This window comes from Vigna unguiculata, chromosome 9, assembly GCF_037176805.1.
Source record: "Vigna unguiculata cultivar grain cowpea cultivar isolate G323 ecotype 2 chromosome 9, ASM3717680v1, whole genome shotgun sequence".
In the NCBI taxonomy this organism is placed as follows: Eukaryota; Viridiplantae; Streptophyta; class Magnoliopsida; order Fabales; family Fabaceae; genus Vigna; species Vigna unguiculata.
In genome coordinates this window covers 9,793,019-9,819,978 of record NC_140800.1, presented here as the reverse complement: position 1 = coordinate 9,819,978, position 26,960 = coordinate 9,793,019, and the positions used below count along the sequence as shown (strand labels likewise).

At 35.0% G+C, this 26,960-nt stretch overlaps 1 protein-coding gene across 1 annotated transcript; it reads right to left on the bottom strand.

The window, feature by feature from the left end:
* Nucleotides 1-204: 204 nt before the first annotated feature.
* Nucleotides 205-2,049, bottom strand: LOC114195940 (GDSL esterase/lipase At5g45910-like). The gene is made up of 5 exons (XM_028086391.2): nt 1,802-2,049; nt 1,472-1,690; nt 1,231-1,376; nt 857-1,130; nt 205-587 (listed from the first exon to the last, which is right to left on the bottom strand). Exons 1-5 carry the CDS (start codon nt 2,034-2,036, stop codon nt 352-354), a joined length of 1,110 nt encoding a protein of 369 aa, XP_027942192.1. The 5' UTR covers nt 2,037-2,049; the 3' UTR covers nt 205-351.
* Nucleotides 2,050-26,960: the final 24,911 nt, after the last annotated feature.

Sequence of the window (26,960 nt, the reverse complement as noted above, 5' to 3'; positions counted from 1 at the left end):
ATTTTATTGATTGAATAAAAACCTAACGACTTAATATCGTTATAGTTAATGTTTATAAAAGAAAAATATTGTAATTTAAGATGGAAATGTATAAAAAGAAAACAATTTTTTTTAACTTCGTTTTCCTCTTTGTTTTTTTTTTTCTAGGGTGAGAAAGCACCTTCTCAATATTATATGAAAACACAAATCGTAATTATTCAATAACTAACTATACTCTGAACTTTTATTGATGAATACAAAATTGATGTTATACAAACAATTCTTTATTTGTACTATGTACAAAGACAAAATGTTTTATCAAAATACATCGACAATTCCTTGTTCATATTTATTTTTCCCACTTGCTTCAATTTAGTGTATCTTGAAAGGAGGAGGTGTAACAGGAGGATTAGCATAAGGACCCTCAAGAAGTCCTTTCGCCATGAGTTTGTAGGCTGCTTCAGTTAAATGAAATCCATCCCAGTTTATATGTTTTGAAGGATCTGCACAAACTGTTGTATCACCACGTCCACAGATTCCCTCTAGCTTATATCCTCCACCCTTTCCACAACACACTTCAAAGGTCTTAATTTTACCATAAACAAAGCCTGCAATATTACATAAATAACACTGTTAGGAATCCAAGTGTGAGTCTAAGTCTCACATTGACCAGAAATAAGAAAGTAGAGCACTATATAAGAATAAAGACCCACAAACCCATTGCTTTAAGGTTTTGAACCTAACATACACAATATCAATGAATTCTAGCAAAATTAGCACTACTATGAATTTTAGATTTCTTACTGAATTTTTTTTGTACATCTAGTAAAGAATCCAAATTCAGATAGTTCACAAAGAAAATAAAATCATAACTCACCAAATTTTTTTGGTTCATGAAATAAGCTTAGGGCAGCACCATAGTAATCAAAATACATTATCTTAACTGTTGGATTCTTTTGTCTTAATGTCTCTAAACCCTTTTTGAGTTGCTCATTGAACTCTGAGATGATATTATTGTAAGGTATTAAACACCCATATTCGTCATAATCCTCTTTCTTATCACTACCCGCTGTTTTTAAAACAAATGAATTGCAGCCAATGGGGAAGTTCCCTGGAACTGCTATCTCTACGGCACCATGTTCGATCACTTTCTGTTCAATAAAACAAAAAAAAAAATGAAATTTTTTTCAGTATACCATATTTCAAATCAATTGATATTTAAACTGACATAAAATTTGATGATAAACATACAGAAGTGTATTTGGTAATGCTGTCGACAATGTCTGGAATCATCTCTTTAATTGCTGTAATATTTTTATTTGGGATAATTTCGTTAAGGTCATTCCCACCGATCTCACCCACCAGAAACAATGATTTTTTGAAGTAGGCATCACATTCTGTCATACATAAGAAGAACATTGTTAATGTTAAACATGTGCTGTCACAAAGATCAAATATTTTGCATTTTAAAAGAGTTGTGTTAAATTAAAACCTGCTTTGCTTTTACAGAGTGAGGGTTTGATCTCATTAAACCAATCAAGTTGAGTGCCCAATGAATAAGCAGCTGCTTTTACATTCATTCCTCTTTGATCGAAGTAAGTCTTATTAAGTGCAGTTGAACCAGAATATGCAAAATTTACCCCTTTCTTAATGTTTGTTCCTTTTTTGATAGTCAAATATGCAGGCAACATTGGTAATCCATATGCCCCAGCTAAGACAAAAAAATGAACATAGATTAGTATAATTAAGAATGTGGAATCTAAGCAATGTTTTACATAATCTCCCTTATTGTTTAAGACATGTTTTAAGAGATTAAAAATACCTATGAAATCTATCATTAATCGTCCATTTGACAAACGCCCTGCAGGACTTTTAAAGAACGTTGAACCATAAGGACTATTACGTGGAAATGGATCATGAGAAGCAGAATTTCCCGTGTCACTTATAGAGTCACCGAAGTTGAAAATGGCTTCAAATGGAAGAGGAGTGTCACGAGAAAGAACATTTCTTAGGAAACCAAAAGTAAATATTATGGTAAAGAGAATGGTGATCTTCATTATGTTTGAGTTAGGATATGGGAAAGTTTTTTGTGCTTTGATTCGGATTTAGGGTTTTATATACTATCACTTTCACCATCCATTTGTTTTGTCATGTATTTTTGTTTTAAATTTAGCAAAAGCTACAATTTTCATGTTTCTTAAAATAGTGTACCTGAAGTTCTAATATAAGATATTTACTTAAGCAAAACTTGGTCTTGAGTACAAGTTTTTTACTCCATGCTAGTTTCGATTTTTGTTTAGATTTTTTCTACGGTTATCATCCACCGAACTGAATTTCTATAATATGATCTATAAAATGCTAACATAATAAATTTGAAATTTTGTTATATACACAAATATTAATTGAGTTTCCTCCTTCACTAAATCAATTTCAGTCTTGTATTTCGAAATAATAATTTCTTCTAAATACTTTTTAAAGATAAAAAACACATTATCATCATAAATCATTAATACGTCACTCAAGCATATAACAACAACAATCTTATGTGGAAAAAGTCATTTTATACTTTGTTAGATAGGAACTTATTTGATAAATATTGATCTCAGATTTAGAACTAGTGGGAACAATCCTTAAATGATGGACTATGTGATTCTAAACCGTTTCCGCCTATGAATTAACAATTCAAAATGAACTTCATTTTTTTGTATTCTTCATATGCCAGGATTTATATGACTTATAATTAATAACACAAAAATTACTTTAAACTTATGTTATTTTCAACTTTTTAACATTAAGAAAAAGTTCGACGTTATTGTTAGTTTAACATAGAGTTAAAAATCGACATTCAACAATGTGGCTTACACTAGAGACTAACGTCCTTTAACGACGAATATCATATCACACTGCGTACAATTGACACCATTTCAAACTAGAATTGAGTAAGATATAACGTTTGCAACATTTAACGTCTATTACAAACGCTAAATGTTTCCATTCTTTTTATAAAACACTTTTACATATACAATTGGCCCAAACCTGAAAAGCAGGTCCACCACAATATATAACTCAAAAAAATTTCCAACACAAATTATATATCAAAACTAAAACCATTAACATAAAATGTAACTATTAGTGCTATGATATGAACATGTTTATATAATAAATTGTTAAAAATTTGATTATAATAAACGAAATCAATAAAGTAATAGTTTATTTTAAAATTTCATTCTCTTTAAACTTAGAAAGAAACACCATATGTAAAGTAGAGATGTCAATTTGAACTATAAGTTCATGGGATAGTTTTAACTCACTTATGAATAAGTTCATTTTTAATTGATCCACTAAACGGGTGGGCTGAAAAGTTTTTAACTTTCAAAATCTCCTCTTAAAATGGGTTGCAGGATTAAAGTGAGTTTGACCCCACTACAAAATTTTAATTAACTCTTAAACACTTTTCATAATTAGCACAACCTTTAAGAATATTTTAAATTACAATTTGTTTCCCAAATATTTTACATTAATTATAAATTAGTTTTCACTTAAATTTTACTATTTGCGACATAATAGGAAAGTTAGGATCAAAACTAACTCGAGTTTGACCGACCCGACATTATCTGATGTAGATTTAGACGTGGTCAATCTTGTCTTATCTTGAATTAGTATGACATGATCTAAAATTGGTCTGACATTAGTCCTGTAGTGATCCAACTCAATTCGGTCCAATGTTGACCTAAACGTGACCTGATAAAGGGTGTCTAATAAGCTAGCTTAGTCAATTGAGTTAGCTTTGTCTACTTAGGCTACGTATGGAGCTTTAATGCATAGATCTATGAATCATAATTAAAATCTTAATAGTATCCTATCGGTGTGATCAAAGTTATACAAAATTTCAACTGGTAAAGGGCATGTGATCATTATGTGACAATGGCAAGACAATAGTAGCATGTTCCAAGTCCAATATGAATGCTTTGCATGTGACGGTGATTCTATATCACTGTCAAAATTCTAAACCTATGACGTGAGTCACCAAGGGTAATCATGTAACAACATATGTATCTATTGATAAGTCTGATGAATGATATTTTGATTCAATTTTAATTTATTATTATAATTATTTTTAAATCATCATATTATTAAAAGAAATTTAAAGAATTAAATGTGAATTAAAAGATGTGGATTAAAATAATATTATCAACCATGCTTTCTAATAGGATACATATATAACACCACCATTAATGGACTTCTTTCTCTATAATTGACTTCCATGCATGCAGAGTCACTGAAACTGTTTTTCAGCCTGTGTTATTTATTTGGGAAAAACATTCTAGCCTCGTAGTTGTTCATGTTGGAAAGAAGGTGCTGGAACGAAATATTCATCATATTTTGTAAATTCTAGAACAATTCGAGTTTATATAAGATATAGAATGCTTGTTTTTTTATGAAAAAGACACAGAATTAACATTTCAATATCATATATAAATTAAGATTTCTATGTGAATTATATCAAGCTAATGAATGAGAATTCTGTTCTTTCGAGGACTTTTACTTTCTGTTTCCTTTTTTAGTTAGGCAAAAGCACTCGCCTCTTTAGCTTTAGCTAGCTAATCTTAAGTTGAGCCTATTCTTGTCTTGAGTACGATAATGTTTTCCCTTTCAGATTCCCATGGTCATAAAGAATTATGGGAGTACGGATATACTGTACGTGTTAACCCTAGACACCCAACAAAGCAATTAGTATAGGAATAGAATATCTATGATTATTAGCTCAACAGATCGAGAACAAGTTCACAAAACGGTATAGTAACAAGAACCCCATGACTAATTAGAATACCCAATTTCTGTGCTAGCCTCTTCGTATTACTTGCAATATAAATAAATTCTTTTTCCTTGGTTTCTTCACTGCATCGGTAGTGGGAAAAAGAAGGTTGAAATAAATTATCAGTTTCGATCAATTTTTCATAGTACTGTTCTATTAATCACAAACAAATACACACCCAGAAAGTGGGAAATGATATTGAGAACAAGTAGACAATAGAGAAGGAAACTGGTATTTAGTCTTGTCAATGGAAAGTTGAATATTGATACCTAGAAAGGAAAAGGGCTACTTAGTATCACTGAATCATAGCCAAAACTGAAACGAATCGGACCAAGATGCTTGATTCCCCTGGAGTTGATGAATTGTCACTCAAACATTAAAGTAGCTAGGGTTACTCATAAGCATGATATGCAAACATCTTGTTGCATTTGTGTGTGACCTTGCTTGGTGTGTAAAAATGGCTCCTGGGTGTGACGCAGAAGGAGATGATGATGATGTTTGAGAAGGTAATGATGATGGTGGAGAAGGGTGAGAGAGAGTGGGAAGGAAGAGAGCATGATGATTATTGGTGTTGTGTGATGTGGTTGAAAGGTTGGAGAAAAATCCAAGGTAGTTTTTGTCATCGAAAGAGAGAGAGTAATTGGGGAGAAAAGTTATCTGGAATATGATGGTGGCAACTTTTTCATGTCCCTCCAACTCGTTTTCTTTGCACAAATTATTACTCTACAATATATCCAAACAAATTTTACTGCATCTGGAATGATGTTGTTCCCAAGTAACTACAACAAATGGCTGCTCCATTTTCAAACTTGTCCTTCTGCAAAACCAAGAATGGTGAACAGAAATAATAGGACAAAACTGTTATCTACTGTTCACATAATATTTCCAGGATTCTTGAAGCTTGAAAGCAACAAGTCATTGTTTGAGGAGACAGAGGAAAAGATTCCGAGAAGCATATTTTGAATGTTTGTGCAGTACCATATACTGCCTCTTCTCATACTTCTTGATTCTCGCAACACTCACCATTCTCATATATAAGTACATTTCTCCCTGCAACATTTTTTCCATAATTTTACCTGTTTTATATTTACCCCTTTATTTCTGACTTTTACACAACTTTATCTCACTCGCCTCAATTTTGCTATGTCATTTTGTGTATACATAAATAATATATAAAATATATAAAAATAATTTATATAGTTAATATTTAAAATTTTGTATTGAGAGTGGTTTGAGTTTTTCTTATATACTTTTTGATTCATACTAACTTTCTTCTAAGTAATTTTTTTTTTCTGCTACAGTGTAGGCTTATCCGCAGGACCAGCCCATACACCCATCAAAATATTATTACTAAAAAAATTTATATTTTCTGCTAATTTTGTTTTAAATATTTTTTCAGAAAATATTTATAAATTTTGTTATGAAAAAAATTTACAGAAAATTGCTGTCAATTTTTTTGTGAAATATTTTGTATAAAACATTTTTCGTATAAATTTTGTAGGAAATATTTACGAATTTTATAATTTTGTAGAAAATAATTACCCACGAAAGAATTACCTGACAATTAAAATTCTTAAAAAAAATAGCAGGAAAAAAGTCTTTTCTTGCAAATTTTTTTAACAAATTTGCAAGAAAATTCTCATGTATAAAAATTTTTAGTAGGGGCTGATATATTGAACCCGCTGACCCACAAAAGTCCAACCCACATAACACGCAGTCTGCGTGGGTTGGCCTGCACCATGAGCGAATAGGCCCGCAGCCCGCACAAAAAAAAAAAAGAACTTGCACTTGTACATATTGATTACTTCCCTTTTGAAGTTCTACACGAACATTTCAAATTCTTATATGAGTGAAAAATACAAGTGTTAAGTATTTTTTTAATGTGCTCAAATTTGAAGAATACATCGTGAATGTCAAAGTACAAATACCAATACGATGAAAATATTGAATTATGAATTTATCATTCAACTCCCAAAAGTCTTTGTTTAATTTTGTGAACTTGTTAAAGTTTCCTAAATTATTGAATATTGAAAGTTTTATCATAAGTGTAACACCCCATTTAATTAATAAACGAAATTAAAGGAAGCATCACACTAAAGTAATATCTTAGTGCAGTCTCAGGAGTTAAACACCACTCCTTACAAAACCCAAGACACACCACGATGCCCAAAAAGAAACAAGTTATAAAGTTTAATAGGATCCGATAAGAATCTAAAAGACAGACTAGTACATGGACCATAGCCCTAAAGAAAAGCCCAAATAAAACAGGGAGTCCAACCTAGGTAGACTATGCAGCGGAATCATCTCTTCCCTGTTGACCTCGGGTACCTCTCGCATCTGCTCCCATCAATAAATTGATGATCATCGCAAAAGTAGAAGAACAACATACAAGCAATCAAACAAGTAAAGGGCAAGCTAGAGTAGAAAACAAATTATCATGCAGTCATATACTATTACCCAATCCAAGCAGTATTTATATATCATCCAAACATGTTATAACTTTCTCAAGCAATACACTAGACTCTGACTCGACTCATCCGGATACATATAATCTGGTCAGATTCAGCGGATGCTTGCACTTGTGGTGAATATCTACGCTCACCCCCAAGCTGCTCACCCCCGAGCTAAGTGTTACAATGTTTCAAGCCCCCACACACAAGGTTAGCCCTTAATGAGTTTCAAGTCTCATGCTACTCTCACCACAAGAGGTCAATCCGCTCTAAGTGAGACTAACTGACTCCTTAGAGTGTCAAGATGCAACCTTACCTTGAATCCTTACCAAACTATATAGATGGGGCACCACCATGGACACCCACTAACAAAGACCATGGAATTACGTCCCGATCACTGAAGCACGACCCTGAAATCTCACCTAGAGATTTCAAGGAATTACGCATTGACCACCGACCAACCACAATCAAACAATAAAGGGATACTCATCATGCATATAAATTTCATGCCAACCTCTGTAACCAATCCTCATTCACGTCACATGTGAAATTCATACCAACTCATTATCCTCAATCCACGAATATAGAACTTCATCTCATACCAACACCATTCCACTTTGATACCAACCATCTCAATTAAATCACAAGCCAAAATCATACCAAACCTATCATTTCCAATCCAAATGTCACATAGTTCATGCATACTTAACTCATTCATGCTTTTAACAGGGTAATGAAATTATACAGTAAATCACCAGTCAAGACATGAGACATAACAAGCATCACACCAACACATGCGTCAGCCTCGCTCAGGCTAGGAATCCTCGCTTAGGCGAAAGGGTTCTTTCGCTCAAGCGACAGACCCTCGTTTAGGCGAGACTACCAACAGTAAGGGTTGTTGTAACGCGAATTCTCGCTTAGGCGAGCCCCTCCTCGCCTGAGCGAGGCCACCCCTCGCCCAAAGGCGAAGTCCCTCACCTGGGCTGAAAACTGCAGCGACGAGCCAAAGTCCTCACGCGTTCTCGCTTAGGCGAGCCCCTCCCGCCTGAGCGAGATGTCTCTTCACTCAAACGAGAGCTCTCCGCCTGAGCGAGAGCTCGAGTGTGAATCTGGCCTATTTCTGCAAGTCTCGCCTGGGCGAGACAGGCCCGCTTGGGCGAGAATGCTCGTTTCTCATCACTATTTCCCTACAACAGCCACACCCACGAATCCACAAAACATACCAAGACATTTCATGCATTCACAATAACACACCAACCATAAAATCACAGAACAACAACAGAACTGACGGGAAATCGAAATACAATAAAAAGCCCTAGCTTCCATTACATGGAATGAGCTAGTTTAAGGCCTTGACACTGAACAACGTAGTACCACAACTCTAGGAGAAGGTCACAGAACTGGAAAAGTGAACAGAAGCGGGTTTATTACAGGGACCCTAACATTGACCACGAAACAAGACCAGAGATTGAAAACTGTGAGTTGGAGAACACTTACGTGAGCAGAAACGAGGTTGAACTAGGCTTAAATCCGATTAAACGTCGAAACCCTAACAAAGTGACGGCTACAACTCTTAGAACAAAGGTGAATAGGTTTCTGAAAATGAGTAAAAGAGTTAGGGTTACGGAAGACTAGGTCTAAATTCGTTTTGGGCCAACCCTTAGGCCCATAAGATTGGGACAACTCTTAAAATAAAAGGGACATAAATAAATGGACCTTACAATAAAAAAATAAAAAAAAAGTGGGCTGACCCGTGAATTTGTGGGCCAGAAGTTATGCCTAGCATACCAGAATTTTCAACCTGCACTTTTTAACACGGGACATGCCAATTTGTCTGATTACCAACCCTAATATAGTGAAGTTTGAAAACTAAGGCAATACTAACAAAACGAGACAAGAATTTCTTATAAATAAAAATTATAAATTATGTATAATTCGTTAAATAAAAAACTTGATTAATTAACTAAGAAAATATTTAATATTTATCATGATATAATAAATAATTCAAATTCAATATTTACCATTTTTTATTTCTTAATATTTCAAAATTTATTTTCTACGTTAAATTATTTCTGAAAGTTTATTTTGTAAAATATTATCCAAATATGTTAATATAAAAAAAAAATTCTATTACGTCAATTAAATTTAATAGAAACTTTAATTTTTTTTCTCAATTCATTATTTTTTTATTCTCATATTTATCCCTTAATCCAAACAAAAACTGAAATGTTATATATATATATATATATATATATATATATAAAATATGTGTAATTTATTTAAGTCTATAACATAAAAATGAAAGTATTGCAAGTTAGAACATCAAAACTGATTAATGAGAAATACACCAAATCTCTATGTACCCAAGGCCTGCATTTGTGAATTAGGCACCCATAGTGGACAACCAGCGTTATAGGTACAAAAGTCCCACCAAAATTCGTTTTTGTCTCTGTTGTCTCATTATACATTTCTAACGCTTATAACAAACAGACATAAGTAAAACACATGTTGCACAAAGGTGTATCAGATCAATGTTCATGCCAATGTAACCTTGTTCCAACACATTAAACCTTTATCTCTGAGTGGGCATATATATATATATATCTTATCTATAAATTCATATACCTTATATATCAAACATATTTCAAATTCACGCGATTATAACTTAGCAATCTCTCTAACATTCCTTAACAACCCTTTAAAATCCATGAGCTTTTTCTTTTCACTCTGGCTTTAGTTGTTGGTACTGATGTCATGATGTTAGGTAAAGACAACTCATGCAATTCATAGGAAACTTTTCTTAAGTAACCATGTACAGGTAACGGCTATGTATTGTGCTAACTAGTGAGACTTATAATTTTTTCCATAAGTCTTCATTTTATGTTTCAGACCATGTACAGGATTATTTAGCTGAAATAGTAATATGTTTCATTTAATATTTTCTACTTTTAAATCCTTAACTTAAGACAGATAATTATCATTTATTGATTTATTTATTTACTATAAGAGGAAGTTGAGATCAAATATCAAATCTTACCGAAAAAATCCTCTCTTTTCACTCTTTGACGCTTGAATTCTACATTTTTTCAATTTGAAAAAAAAAAGTGTACATTGTGACACCACACTCCTCCATAGTTTTCTTGAATAAAAAATGATACCAAATCACACCCAAACAAAATCATGGAAAAACAAATGCAATTTTAAGTCGTTTTAAATAAACTCCAAAAGTAAGAAAGCAATTCAGCTATGAAATAAATTTAACCAAAAAAATTGATTTTTTTTTAATGTTTAGTACGTTGAAAAAGAGCCATAAAAAAACCCATTCTATGATATCCTATAGTAATGAGAGAAATGGTTCTCTTAAGTGACCATCTTGAACTTATGCTAATACTCTCTTGGTTCACCAGTATTGTTTGATTCTGGGATTGCCATACATTTATGAAATAAGATTTTAGGGGAGGCAGAGTATGGATTTGAGTGTATCTGAGGGTGAAGTTTATATTTTTTTAAGAGACTTGGAGGTGATGGTAGAGTAGATTTGAGAGTAATGTTTGTGAAAGTTTGTAAAGGATTTGAATGATATGATTAATTAAAAATAACATTTAATAGATAAAAAATAAGATTACCAAATTGTTATTGGTGTTAAAAATAATATAAAATGATATTTAGATGAGTTATAATTATTTTTGAAATTTTTTTATGATGAATAAAATTATTAAAAATAATTATTAATTGAAATAAATAGAAATTATAATATAGTTTATATAAAAAATTTAATATTTTGATGCATGAAGTTGGAATTTTGGAATAGGATGAGTTGTTTTTAGAAGATATAATTGTAAAGTTATAATAGAAAGTGGAACAAGTTCCAAAATAGCCCCAACCGGTTCCATTGTACTTCCAACATACTAGATCCGATTCCAAAGTCCTTGGAATCGATTCCGCTTTTGCTTCCATGCACCATTGACGTTCTGCAACTCCATTTTGTCCCATGTTCTTTGCATCACACACCCCGCCTTTCATTTGTTTCCTCCATGTTGGTTGCACCATACAACCACCATGCACGATCATGTGATGGTTTTTTGCGAGGATAGTTTGGTAAAATCTCATCATTCACTCGCAAATCTCTTCATGGAAGCGGGATAGGGAAAAAAAGGCCTTCTCCAACAATTATGCGCCTTCACTCTCCTTCAAATACGCAGAAGGGAACATGGTCAATCAATGTTGATCATCGCTCATAGGTCTTCATCCACACAAACGAACACGGTCTTACACGTAAAGAACCATAAAAAAGTAAAAATAAAGGGTGAGGTTAAATAATGGAAAAGTTGAGATGAAAACTATTAGGCTTTTAATCTCAAACTCTAAAAAGGAAGAAAATGAAAATTTATGTTGTTAATATTTAAATTTTGGAGTTTAGATTGTCGAAACCACCATGGTCATGATCAAACAATCATGTGAAGAAGGGAAACGAACTCCAACAAACAAGTGAAAACATAAAGTATAATGGAACAAAGGGAAGAGAGTAAAAAAGCAGAATGTGAATAACGTGAATAAAAAAACACTAGAGAGGGTAAGTAAAACACATAAGTGAGAAATTTATAAAAAAAAAAAATCCTAGAATTACTTTCTTACGAAATTATCCATGTCTTGCCTTGTGATATATATAAATGAAATTTCTTATTTAAATATCAGGACATCAATCACATTTTCCTTGCATATGTTATGCAATTAATTATACATAATTCATATGACCAATGAAAAGGAGAGCAGTATAATAAAAGCAAGTTCATGAGAAGCTCAATAGAAAGAAAAAAAAAAACCAGTTGGACGAGGGATTATGTTACAGACAAAGATAAGTGTAAAAAATAGAGTTTGTGTTTTTGTTGTTGTTTGTATGCTTAACAAACTATATCTATCATAGATTTTCCCTTCTAGAGAAGAATAATAACAACAAACTTCATATTGTCTTCTTTCTTTATTTGCTCTTCATATTGTTAATGGATATGGCATAGTGTTGGTATGAAATACACTTATACCTTCGTAGTTTGAGAAGGATGAATGAGATGGATTCAACATGGAATACAAATGAGGATGGATGGTAAAGTTTGGCATGAGATATTTATATGTGCATGTTAAATATTATTTGTTTGATTATGACTGGTCCATGGTCAGTGCGTAATTCCTTGAAATCTCTAGGTGGGGTTTTAGGGTTGTGCTTCAATGGTCGGGACGTAATTCCATGGCCCCTGTTAGTGCGTGTCTATGATGGTGCCCCATCTATATAACTTGGTAAGGATTCAAGGTAAGGATCACATTCTGACACTCTAAGGGCTGAAACTCCTGTGGTGAGAGTAGCAGGAGGCCTGAAACTCATTAAGGGCTAATCTTGTGTGTGAGGGAATTGATTCATTGTAACACATGTAACATATAGCTCGGGGGTGAGCAGAGGTATCCACCATAAGTGCAAGCATCCGCCGAATCCGACCAGGTTATATGTATTCGGATGAGTCGAGTCGAGTCTTAGTGTATTGATTGAAAGGTCATAACATGCTTAGGTGATATATGCTTATTGGACTGTGAAGGTATATCTGATTGCATGATAAAAATCTTTTTGGCTCTAGCTTACCCTTTGCTTGTTTGATTGCTCTGTATGTTGTTCTTCTACTCTTGCGATGATCATCAATTTATTAATGGGAGCAGATGCGAGAGGTACTCGTAGTCAACAGAGGAGAGATGATTCCACTACATAGTCTGCATGGGTTGGGCTTCATGTTCTTGATGGGCCTTCCTTTAGGGCTATGGCCCATGTACCTGTCTGTCTTTTTGATTTCTATATATTCTGTTAAACTTTTTATCTAGTTTCCTCTCGGGTATCGTGGTGTGTCTTGGGTTGTAAGGAGTTAAGTTTTAAACTCCAGGATCGCGTTGTTATATTATCTTTATGTGACTCTTCCTTTAATTTCGTTTATTGAATTAAATAGGGTGTTACAGTACCCGTTACCCGCAAAAAGTTAAAATTAAATTTTAATTTATATTTTATTAAGTTAAATTTAATTAAAAATAAAAATAACAGTATATTTTATTATATCAAATTTAATTATAATTATAATTTAATTTAATTTATATTTTATTTTTATAATTTTATATTAAAAAATTTATAAAATATATATTTTTTTAAATATTTGCGGGTATCGGATATCCACGGGTACCCGCGGGTTTTAAAAATATTCGTGGATATTTTTTAAACGGATACCCGACAGGTAAACAGGCAGATAGCGGGCGGATTTTTTTTTTTGCGGGTAGGGTTGCGGGTAGGCACTATCCGTGCCCGACCCGACCCGTTGCCATCTCTAAGTGTATGTCACGTGTCAACTTCTGCTTTTTTATTTTTAATTTTTTTAACTTTCTTTTAAAAAATTTAAAAAGTTTTAGATTGTGAAAAAAATTGACACGTGTCAAGTAGGGATGTCAACGGGGCGGGTAGGGTACGGGTAGTAGCTCCCCCGTACCCTACCCGCTTGATAAATATTCGCCCCGTATCCGTACCCATATCCGTCGGGTATCCATTATGCAGGTACCCGCCTATTTTTTTCATATCTGCGGGTATCCACAGGTACCCGCGGATATTTATAAAATTATTTAAAAATAAATATTTAATCATAAATTCAAATAAAACGAAATAAAATACATCTGTGTCATAAATTTTAAATAAAGTTCAAATAAACTAAAGTTCATACAAGTCCAAATAATTATAAAAGTAATTATAAAATGACGTTCAACACAATGAAAATTTTTTAATTAGTGTTTTTATCAAAAAGTCCATTTTCTCCAATTGATTCCTAAAAAATAAACAAAATAAACAAATAATAAACCTCAATTGCCACGTGTCAAGTATTCTTATTTTGATTCCATCATTTAACAACAAGCATACCATAAACGTCATTGTCTATATAGGATTTGATGTATATGCCCTGCCCAAATTCAAATAAAGGAAATAGAAGAATGTCAAGGGATGTACTTAGAAGAAGACAACATACCAATACTTAAAGTTTGAAGAATGAAGATAGAAGACAAGATGTGCAACTTAAAAAAAATTAAGCCAACTAATATATATATATATATATATATATATATATATATATATATATATATATATATATATATATATATATATAGAGAGAGAGAGAGAGAGAGAGAGAGAGAGAGAGATATTTGTGTGTGAGGGTACTTTTGTTAATTAAAGTTTAGCGGGTACGGGTATCCACGGGTACGGATACTATGATACCCGTACCCGCCCCGTTAACATGCGGGTATCAAAAATACCCGTACCCGCGGGTAGCGGGTATCCATTTTTAATATCCATTTTCTACCCGTTGTGGGTTTTATCCGTGGATACCCATGGGTACGGATTTTTTTGACATCCCTAGTGTCAAGTTATCATTGTGCCACGTGTTATAGTGTCATGTATCAGTTTGTGATTGTATTATTTATTTTTTGTTTAATTTAGTCTCTATGTTATTTTTATTCAATTTAATCCCTACATTTGTTATTTTTGATCAATTTAATCCTAATTTTGATTAAAATGAAGCAATTTTGTCCCTTTCAAATTGAGACCAAATTTATTTTTTGTATAGATAACTATTTTTTTCTAAAATTGATATTTTTATTAATTATTTTTTAATTTAATTATAAATTATTAAATTTAGTTATAAATTGAATATAAATTTTAGATTCAGAATACAATTGTTTAAATTATTATTACAATGTAATTATTAAATATTTTCTTCTAATTATATTCTAAAATAGTAATATTTTTAAAATTAACATTTAAATATAAAATTTTAAATTTTAATATCTAAGGCACAATAAAAAATATTAATTATTCTAGATTTAAATGTCAATTTTAGAAATGTTAGTATATTTTCTAAAACATTTAATAATTATATTCTAATTATTTAAAATAATTATATTTTATTTAATAATTGAAAGAAAGAATTATATTTAATTTATAATTAAATCTAAAAAATTATAATTGAATTTAAAAAAATAATACAAATTTTAATTTTAATAAAAATATTAGTATAATATTTATAAAAAAATAAATTTTCTCAATTGAAGGAACAAAATTGCTCTATTTTGATTAAAAGTGGGATTAAATTGAAAAAAAAACAGGAAATAACACAATCACATATTATCACGTGAAACTAATATTGATATGTAATTTGAGACGTGAATAATTTTTTAAAATTTAAAATTTTAAAAAAAAATAAAAATTTAAAAAGAAAAAAAGGAACCGATATATGACATACACTATTAAGTATTTAAACTATGTTAAAAAAAATCAAAGTGGCAAAAAATTGACAAAAATTACAATTTAATTAAATTTTAAACAAAAATAAACACTAAATTAAACAAAAATGATAAAAATAGAAAATATGAATTTAATCCTTATTTTTTCTGTCCACTTCTATAACTTTTTCTTGAATGAATGACGTGATCACTACAAGAAATTCATAAAACAGAAAAGTATTTAGTGACGGTACATTTAATAATTATAATATATTTATTTCTCCTTCTTTTATAAACCAATAAGATGTCATTTTCACCATTAAATCCATTCCCTCCTCCTTTTAGATCCGAAGTGGGTGACTTTTTCTCTGGCCATGATCAATTTTCATATATGGATAAAGTGTTAGAATTTTCTTACCTATATAACTTTGCTAGATTTTTCCTTTTTGGTGCTGCAATGCATGAACATTCATGCAGTCTTCTTGAGTGTGGATAATGACACTAAAATTATGAGCTGTTCTCCACTGAATTTGATGACCCTTACCCGTGAAGTTAATCAAAAAGGTTTCTTATAATGCATTCAAAAAAATCCTTTTCTCTAAGTGCGTGAAAATATCTATTTCGTTTATCCTACGCATCTTAAAGTTGTATGTGTAAGTCAAAACTTGACATCAACATTGCCATTGACATTTATAATTCAATTTAGCTGTACGGATCAATGTCTAGAGAATAATAATGTTGATTTTTTTTTTTGTAAATATGTGATATTTAGACTGATATAAGATATTCACATGCTCATTTATTTTTATAGATGTAATAAATTTTATAATTATTATATAAATTGAAGTTCAGATAGTGATGGTTTAAAATTAAAAAGCATATTAGAGAATTTTTGTGATAGAAACAATGATCGGACTGTTTTCTTTTCGCATTAGTTTTATTTACAAATAATATGTGTTAAAAGAAAATACACTTGTCATATAAATGCAATTAAGAATCTTTTGTAAATATAGAAGACTATTTAGAATGACGATGAGTCGGATATAGATAATATTTACTATGTGTTTCAATTAAAACATTTATCTTGTTACCCATCTTGTTATCATAGGATATTAGCGAGGAAATATTCGTAAGTTTTTTATATTTGAGGATATTTATAAATATTCGTGAATATATATATATATATATATATATATATATATATATATATATATATAAATAAAGAAACTAAGTTTACTTATTAAATATATTTTTGATTTTTAATTTGAAGTGAAAATTAAAATTAGATTTTTTTTTTAAATTTTGGACCAAATTAGTCCTCTATTTTTATAAATACATGAATTTTATTTTTTTAACCAAAATTGTTAGGTTTATTCGAAGTTTTAAATATATTTTTTAATTAACATTAAAATAGAAATGTGTCAAACGATATAAATAACTCAAATATGATCATGAAACATATTTGAAATGTTAAATAAACTTAACAAAAATTAGTTAAAATGATTAAATCTACTCTAAAGTTAAGTGGCTAATTGAGTTAAAGTTTGAAAAAATAACTAATTTTTATTTTTATTAAAATTTAAGAAATCAAAATATATTTAACCTGTTTATTCATTTTTATCCATTTTGATATGTTGAGCCACTATGCTATACATACGTTCATTACTTACGAACTTGTATATAAAACTACACTGACTTAGATGCTAGTAGTGTTGACACGTATTCCTCTGTAATTATTATGTAACTTGGTAGATGCTCAAATGTCAAATGTTTTTAGTTTATCTTATCGCCTAGTGAGACACGCGTAAACAAATTAATTTGCAAAGTTACATCAAAAGTAGTGAGTTTAATTTAGAGTTTTGTGCGTGATGTCACACTTTGAATTCTTTTTTGCATTCGAGACTAGCTTCATGGTTGATTTAAATGAGTTTAGCACTTAGAAGTCGAAATTGTGATTGATGTTTATCACTTAGCAGGTAGGAGTATTTCGGAAAAGAAGCTATGTTAGGTTAAAAGATGGCATTACAGAATGACTTATACCTAACACTTGTTCCACTTCCTAGTAAGATTCAGAGATCCGCAAACCAGCAATTTGAAAAATAATTTATGGAAATCTTGTCATTGTTGAACAGGTGACACCTGGACAATGTTACAAATTGGATAAAATCGTGTCACTTAATGGTGGTCCATGTAATCAATCTTTCAAAATATAAGTGTCTGATTTTACTTTTAAGTCTATTTTTTATAAATTTATATTAGGTATCATTTTTATATTTTAGTTATGTTGATTATTATACGAAAAGTATATTATTAAAAAAGAAAACAAGAATAAGAAAATATGGGAGATTGTAAGGTCCACTTATATTTTAATCTTTTATTTTAAGGTCTGTCTCAATCTAATGGGCCTAAGAGCTGGTTCAAAGGAGAAACCAAACTCTAAGTCTGCCCTAACACACTCATTATACTCACTTTCAGAAACAACTTCTTTCTCTTAGAGCTGCAGTCATCTCTCTCTGCTAAGGTTTGGTACCACCTTGGTCAAGCAAGTTCAAACTAGTTCATTTCTTTTTCACGTAAGTTGTTTCCTCATCCTGTGCATTTTCTGCTACTGTTTCATAAACAACCCCTTTCCCTAAGAGTTGCAGCCGTCTCTCTCTGCTAGGGTTTGGTACCACATTGGTCAAGCAAGTTCGAACCAGTTCATTCTTTTCCACATAAGTTGTTTCCTCATCCCGTGCTTGCATTTTCTGCTACTGTTACTCTGAGTAACTTATGTCCCTACTGTTCCTTTAATTTTTCCAGCTCCTTAAGTTGTTCCTTGAGTTGCCGTGCCCCACTGTTTAGAGTCGAGGTCCTGTTCTAGCCATTTCCAGGTAAGGGAAGCTAGAACATTTTTGTCTAATGTGGTAGCAGTTTGTTCTATTTTTGATTTCACGATTCTTGACGAGATTTTGTGCTACTAGAGATGCATGGGATGCCTGGTTATCGCGACCACACCTTATTTTGAGTGAGAGAATGCCTCGCTCAGGCGAAGGGGGGTCTCGCCTAAGCGAGACTGCGCTGAAGGCCACTGTTTCTATTGTTGAGCTCTCACCTAGGAAAAAGGAGCTCGCTTGAGCGAGAATTTTCTGCCTAAGCGACGAGTTGGGCGAGAGTGCGTCCTGGTTTGATATTCTCCTTGTTCTTGGATGTTTGGCATGTATTTGATTGGATTATTATATAATAGCATGAAGTGAATGAATATGCATGAATGATATGGTGCATAGGTTGTAAATGATAGGTGTGGTATGATCTTGGCATGTGATTTTATATGGGATGGTTGGTTATCAAAGTGGCATGGTATTGGTATGAGATGAAATTCTATATTCCTAGATTGGGAGGAATGAGTTGGTATGAATTCAACATATGATACGAATGAGAATTGGTTACAGGGGTTGGCATGAGGCTTATATGCATGATAAATATTACTTGATTGATTGAGTGTGAATGGTATATGGTCAGTACGTAATTCGATGAGCCTCTAGGTGAGACCTCATGGTGGTGCTTTAGTGGTCGGGACATAATTCCATGACCCCTGTTAGTGGGAGTTTATGGTGGTGCCCCATCTATATAATTTAGTAAGGATTCAAGGTAAGGTTGCATCTTGACGCTCTAAGGAGTCAGTTAGTCTCACACAGAGCAGACTGACTCTTGTGGTGAGAGTAGCAAGAGGTCTGAAACTCATTAAGGGCTAACCTTGTGTGTGGGGGATCGAGACATTGTAAGACTTAGCTCGGGGAGAGTAGAGAAATCCACCACAATTGCAAGCATCCGCTATATCCAACTAAATTATACGTATCCGGATGAGTCGTGTCGAGTCTTACTGTATTGTTTGGAAGGTCATAACATGTTGGGGTGATGTATGTATAATTAACTGTGAAAGAGTATATGATTACATGATAACATTATTTTTCGGCTCTAGCTTACCCTTTTGCTTGTTTGATTGCTTTGTATGTGGTTCTTCTACTTTTGCGATGATCATCAATTTATTGATGGTAGCAGATGCGAGAGGTACTCGAGGTCAATAGAGAAGGGATGATTCCGCTGCATAGTCTACCTAGGCTGGACTTTATGTTTTATTTGGGCTTTTCTTTAGGGCAAAGGCCCTGTACTGCTTTGCTCTTTAGTACTCTATTAACTTTTGTTAAATCCTTGGATTTCGTTTGTATCTGGCATCGTGGTGTGCCTTGGTTCTCTTGGCATTTTTTGGATATTGTAAGGAGTAGCGTTTATACTGTAGGACTTGCCTCTAAATTTCTATCTGTGTGGCATTTCATTTAAATTAAAGTTATTTTTTAAATGGGGTGTTACAGAGATCAACGAAATATTATGTGTTCCTACAGAGACAAATAAGAGATGTCAAGGACACAAATATCGTTTTACCTCAATCCTCAACCTTTCGAGTTGGCCTTTTCTCGGCTTCCATACGCCATCTGCCAGTGCATGCAGTTTGGACCCTTGAGGGGTTACCTACGGAGCTTCGACGATCAAGTCAACGAAAGGGCTCTCAAAAAGACAAATCTCTAATCAAGGGATTAATGAAAGCGTACCTTTAATTATTGGGGTCCACATGTATTTATAGAGTCATTAATTATGTCTCCCTTCTTATGGACTAGGCCATTATTTGGGCCCTAGATGGGCCAAGGCTAGGCCCAGGCCCCGAGTTAGTGTTTGTTGGTACCAAAGCCATATTTGCAACATTCTAAGTTTGGTGTTATCAACAGATGACGTCTTATCTTTTGAAGTTGGCAGCCTGAGCCGCTATGTGTTTTCGCTTGACCGGTTACTTACTTTATATTCATTTGTGGGGTAATGTGTAGGCAAGCTTGGCCGTGTAGTTTTCTTGGTCTGCCTAGGTGCAGTATATCAGTCCCCCAGCCTTTGTCGGGGGAGGTGTAGCGGCAAAAAATTAGAAATGTGTGTGTAGTTTCCTTGGTCCGTCTAGGTACAGTACACCAGTTCCCCAACCTTTAAGTGTGATGAACAATGTTAAGGCTAAATTTTAAAAGGTGATGGTAGGTGAAAGGGTGCCAGATGTCAGAGGTCTAATAAGGGGGTTTTGCGTCGCAGTTTGAGGTGTTGTAACGTTTCGCATTCATTGTGTTGCTTCGTATGATCGTTATTTTGGCGGGAAAAGTTGAAGCGTTTGAGATACTGACTATAAATACAAACACTAAAGAGAAGAATTTTACTTTGGTTCATTTGCAAGAGATTTGAGGGAAGCCTTTTGTTTGCGTGAGATCTTGTCCGAAACGTTCCTTATCTCTACCGTCTTCCTGGTATCTAAAAAAGGTATGTCTAGTGTTAGTGATAGTGCATCTTTGTCGAGTCTGGATAGTGGGAGTGATCGGTCAGGGGAGGACGGAAGTAGTCAATCCATGAGTGGTGATAGGGGTCAATTGGGTGGTGAGTGGAGAATTCCAATGGAGATGACAACCAAAATTAGGGAAGACCCACCAAAAGAGTTGGCAGAGAGCAACTGGCCAGTGAAGGCAGGATATGGGTGGGTGGCCGAGGATGTGCGGACACAATATTCTTTTTTTCGATGGTCGCGATTGCTAAAGTCGTGGCTAAATTGCATTCCCATATTTGAGAGGGGTGCTCGAAAAGACATTGTGGCTTTGGAAAGGGTTAGTGTCGTTGGCTGTGTATGCTATGGTCAAGAAGGGGCTACCGAGAAGTTTTTCTACATGTACATGTGCCATTTTTTGCAGTTGTACGTAAGGTTAACTTTTGACAACTTTATTATGGGGGTGTTGCGTTTGCTAAATGTCGCTCCTACTCAACTGTATCCGAACAGTTAGGCATATCTATAGACGTTCCGGTATTGTGTCGAGCTTTGTATTTACAGCCATCTCCGCACTCTTTTCTCTATATCTTCGATACTTGGCCCAAGAGTCCAACAACCAAGCTATCAATCATAAGTCGGCTAGGTATAAATAGGCTGGATGCGTTTACCCAATCCTTTAAACACTTTAAAGATGGCTTCTTCAAGGTGGTGGTGAAGGAGTCAGGGCATTCGTATTTTTATACTGATGACGGGAACACTAAGTTCCCTTTCAGCTGGACTGACAATCCTTGGCGCTATAAGGATATGAAGAGGGAAAAGTTGTCGGTGGTGGACATGGAGGTGGTGGATACTTTGATGAAGTTTAATGATAAGATGCCCACTAAGGGTTTAGCTAGGGTTTATAATTCGGTTCATCCAATTGTTGATATAAAAGGTATCCTTTTTGTATTTTTAAGTGTTATACTGTATTTGAGTTAACTGATCGGCATTTATTGTTGTTGTAGGTCATATAGCACAGGTTGGGAAAAAGAATTTAAATCTTTTGCAAGCTCTCCGCAAGGAGAAAGCGGGAGCACTGAATTTCCCAACTTGTAAGAACCTCTCACGAAAGTGCATGTGCACGAGGGTTCTAAGAGGAAAGCGGAGTTGCCTGCTAGGATTGGCGGGGGTGAGGACATGAACAAAGTTAAGGCCGCCTTGTTGGGGTCGGGATCTTCATTTGGTGCGAAGGGACCCGAGCTTGGACTCATCGAGTTACCATAAACTATTTTTCGTCGCGATATTGAGATTAACTAGTCTAAATCTCTGGTTAACTCGATTGACAGCATGGAGCTGAATGCATTGGTGAAGGCTATGGTGGAGTTTAGTAGCAAGGCGTTGATCTTGGGATGCATAGTGGGTTCTCTGTACCAGAGAGAATTGAAGGAGGTTAGTCGGTCTAGAGTGGAGGAATTGACGGAGGAGCTAAAGGTTTAGACTGACAAACATGCTAAAGAGAAAGCTGCATGGAAAAAAGCAAGGGAGGAGTGGTTGGAGGAGAAAAAGAGGTTAGGGACGTGGAAAGTGCGATGCCTGGATTCGGAGAAAAAGCTGAATGGGAGGATATCAGAGCTTGAGGCCGACTACGACGAACTTAAGGAGAAAAATGGTGGGTTGGAGTTGGAGCTGGAGGATCTCAAAGGTTGTATTATTCAAGAACATATCAATGGCTTTCAGAAGGGTATGCGACAAGCAGCCTTCTTTTACTGTTGTGGATGGTGAACTTGTAAGTGAGGCGGGAAGCAATCCTGAAAAAGAGGCAGATAAGATGGCGGAGGGGCCGGATGCAAATATCGATGATGTCGTGGTCGTGGAGGATGCCGATGAAGGAACAACTTAGGAATAGTGTTTTATGTTTCCAATTTGATTTTAAGCCTAAGTCGGTAATAATCTGTACACTGTTTTACTTTCTAGTTCCTCTGGTTATAATTCGTACACTGTTTTACTTTCTTATTAATATGGTTAATGTTCGTGGTATACTTATTGTTTGCTTGATACCGATAGTCTATATTGTAGGAGCGCTTTTACTTGAATGATGATGGTATGAATATATGCAATGTACATGTTATTTGCTTTTTAGATCGCTTAATTCGATAAGTGGCATTGGCGTTTGTGAAAAATAGGTTGAGTTTGCGCATGAATCATTATAATAGTTGTAGTATTCGTTGTAGGCCGTTTACCTGTGGTAAGTAGTTAGGAAACTTAAGTGGTTAAACCAAATAAACAATGTTCGACCCAGGTCACTTACTTGGTTTAAGGGTGGTGAAATTGAACAATTAAGATAAATAAAGGGTGTTCGACCCAGGCTGCTTACTTATGGTAAAGGTGGGAAACCTAAATAATTAAGATCAGATAAAGGGTGTTCGACCAAGGCCAATTACTTGTGGTAAGCGTGGAGAACTTAAACAATAAAGATCAGATGAAGGGTGTTTGACTCAGGCCGCTTACTTGTGGTAAGGGTGGGGAACTTAAACAATTAAGATCATATAAAGGGTGTTCGACCCAGGCTGCTTACTTGTGGTAAGGGTGGGGAACTTAAATAATTAAGATCAGATAAAGGGTGTTCGACCCAAGCTGCTTACTTGTGGTAAGGGTGAGGAACTTAAACAATTAAGATCAGATAAAGGGTGTTCGACCCTGGCCGCTTACTTGAGGTAAGGGTAGGGAACTTAAACAATTAAGATCAGATAAAGGGTGTTCGACCCAGGCCGCTTACTTGTGGTAAGGGTGGGGAACATAAACAATTAAAATCAGATAAAGGTTGTTCGACCGAGATCGCTTACTTGTGGTAAGGGTGGGGAACTTAAACAATTAAAATCAGATAAAGGGTGTTCGACCCAGGCCACTTACTTGTGGTAAGGGTGGGGAACTTAAACAATTAAAAATAGATAAAGGGTGTTCGACCCAAGCCGCTTACTTGTGGTAAGGGTGAGGAACTTAAGCAATTAAGATCAGATAAAGGGCGTTCGACCCTGGCCGCTTACTTGAGGTAAGGGTAGGGAACTTAAACAATTAAGATTAGATAAAGGGTGTTCGACCCAGGCCGCTTACTTGTGGTAAGGGTGGGGAACTTAAACAATTAAAATCAGATAAAGGATGTTCGACCCAGGCCGCTTACTTGTGGTAAGGGTGGGGAACTTAAAAAATTAAAATCAGATAAAGGGTGTTCGACCCAAGCCGCTTACTTGTGGTAAGGGTGGGGAAATTAAACAATTAAAATCAGATAAAGGGTGTTCGACCCAGGCCGCTTACTTGTGGTAAGGGTGGGGAACTTAAACAATTAAGATCAGATAAGGGGTGTTCGACTCAAGCCGCTTACTTGCGGTAAGGGTGAGGAACTTAAACAATTAAAATTATATAAAGGGGAAGTATATGATAAAGAACCCTCTATTTTATTCATGAGTTTTGGGGTGCCTTATTAAAAACTCCCTGGCCAAAATCCTCCTTGGGGAAAAATGCCAAGTGAGAAAAAAGGGTACACCCAGGGTTACAAGTGTTCGTTACAACAGTCTAACTAAAATAGAATTTTAGATGAGATACATTCTCTTTATATCTCTTCTCCTTATATTTGTTCGGTATCCTTCTTTCTTGCACTGTTGTCCATTCTCCAAATTAGATCTCCTTTTACAAATAATCGTGGGCACAGGTTGGCGTTGTATCTCTTGGCCTCCCTTTGTTTAATCGCCATGTTACGAATTTGTCCTTTGTCTCTTAATTCAGGTAATAGGTCGAGGTGGGTACACATATTCTTCTAGTTCTGGCCTGGATCGTATACTTGGCGACGTAGAGAAGGTTCGCCAATTTCAACCAGTGTCATTACTTCTGTGCCGTATACTAAGCTGAAGGAGTTCGTTTGTAGCGGACTGGGGGGTGCATCTGTAGGCCCAAAGTACTTCCAACAAATCTTTCGGCCATCAACCCTTGGTGTCGACCAAGCATTTTTGCAATTTGACTAGTATGACTTTGTTGGCAACTTCAGCTTGGCCATTGGTTTGCGAATGCTCTACAAAGTTGGTGATGTGTTTGATTTCGAGGCTGGTGTAAAATTTAGCGAGCTCCTTGTCTATGAATTGTCGACCATTGTCGGTTTTGATGGTGTGCGGCACGCCATAACGGCATATAATATCTTTCCAGACGAACTACTGGACAGGTTGTACTGTGATAGTGGCAAATGGTTTAGCTTCTATCCATTTGGTAAAGTAGTTGATACCTATTTCGCTAAAGGACATGGGGAGAGTATGGAACGGAGTTGTTCTTGCTTTTAATGGATGAGGTTATCATGTTTCTGACATGGTATGTATTTTTTGACAAAGTTGTGGCAGTCCGCCTCCATGGTTGGCCAAAAGTAGTCAACTCGGAGTATTCTGTTGGTCATGGTTCGTGCGTCGAAATGGTATCCGCATATTCCTTCATGGAGTTCCCTCGTTACGTATTGAGCTTATTCTGTTGTAACACATTTGAGCAGTGGTTGACCGTACGCTCGCTTGTATAATTTGTCACCTATCATCGTGTACCTTGCAGCTTTAGCCAGCCAGCCTTTGTCAATATTGGGTGGGGGGTTGCCGGTTTTGAGGTATTGGATGTACGTGGCTGTCCAGTTTTCAGTGTGGTCTAGGTTAAGGCAGATGTTTGTTATAGATGGTGCAGATAATGTTTGTTGTTGTAGGAATCTATGCCTGCTCTTTAGCTTAGTGCTTGCTAGTTTAGATAGGATATCGGCTCTAACATTTTCACTTCTCGGGATGTGCTGGACGCATACACGGTTGAAGACAGATTGTATGACATTGCGGACCAGGTGATAGTATTGCAGACGAGTGACATCTTTGATTTGGAATTCATTGTTGAGATGGCCTACAGTGAGCTTGGAATCAGTCTTGCATATAAGTGTTTTGACGTCGACTTCGCGTGTGAGAGATAGGCTGGCGAGGATGGCTTCGTATTCAGCTTGATTATTGGAAGTTTTGAAGGCGAAATGGAGGGATTTTTCAATGAGGATATCGTTGGGGCCTTCCAGGACGATGTCGGCGCTTGCGTCCTTTGGATTTGAGGAACCGTCTACATAAAGTGTCCATTGGTCCTCCTTAGAGGTATGTTGAAGGTCGTTAACGAAGTCGAGCAGGCATTGGCTTTGATGGGACCGTGTGATTCATAACGGATGTTGAATTCAGATAGTTCCACGACCCAGGACAGCATTCGGCCGGCAAGGTCAGGCTCATGGAGGATTTTTTGGATGGGATAGTCGGTCTTGACAATGATGTTATGATTTTAAAGTAAGGGCGTATGCGTCTTGCTGCATGCACTAGGGAGGGTGCTAGCTTTTCCACTATTTGGTATCTGGTTTCTGGATCTTGCAAAGTTCGATTGACGAAGTATACTAGATGTTGGACGCCAACAATTTCTTGGACCAGGGTGGCGCTAATTGTGTGATCTATTGCGGTGATGTATACTAAGAGTGGTTGGTGGATATCTGGTTTATGGAGGATAGGTGGAGATGTGACGGTGGTTTTGAGATTTTGGAAAACTTTTTCGCATTCGTCGTTCCAAGAGAACTTCGCGAATTTTTTGAGTAGCTGGATGATGGGTTGGATTTGTTCGACTAGTTTCGGGAGGAATTTGGATAGGGCAGTTAGACGGTCTATCAAACACTGAACCTCTTCGATACTGTTGGGGCTTCGCATTTCGATGATAGCAGCGCACTTTTCAGGGTTTGCTTCAATGTCGCGCTGTGTGAGCATGAAGCCTAAGAATTTGCCATGGCCAACGCCGAAGACGCACTTTTCAGGGTTAAGTCTGAGGTTGTATTGTCATAGCATGGAAAATATTGTGGACAAGTCTTGAAGCGATTTGCATTCGTTTGTAGTATGGCCATTATTTATGTGGTATCGACAGTACTTGGTCATGTCGGCATTAGGGGGTTAGATGTTTTGCGAGGTGGTGGGATGAGATCGGCGTGAAGGGCTTCATCAAGAAGTCAAGATCTAGGATGCTTAGCGGGGCGTATCTGGTGAAGCATGGTTGGTTAGGTTCTCTAGGTCTAGAGCCAGGTCGTGGAGGT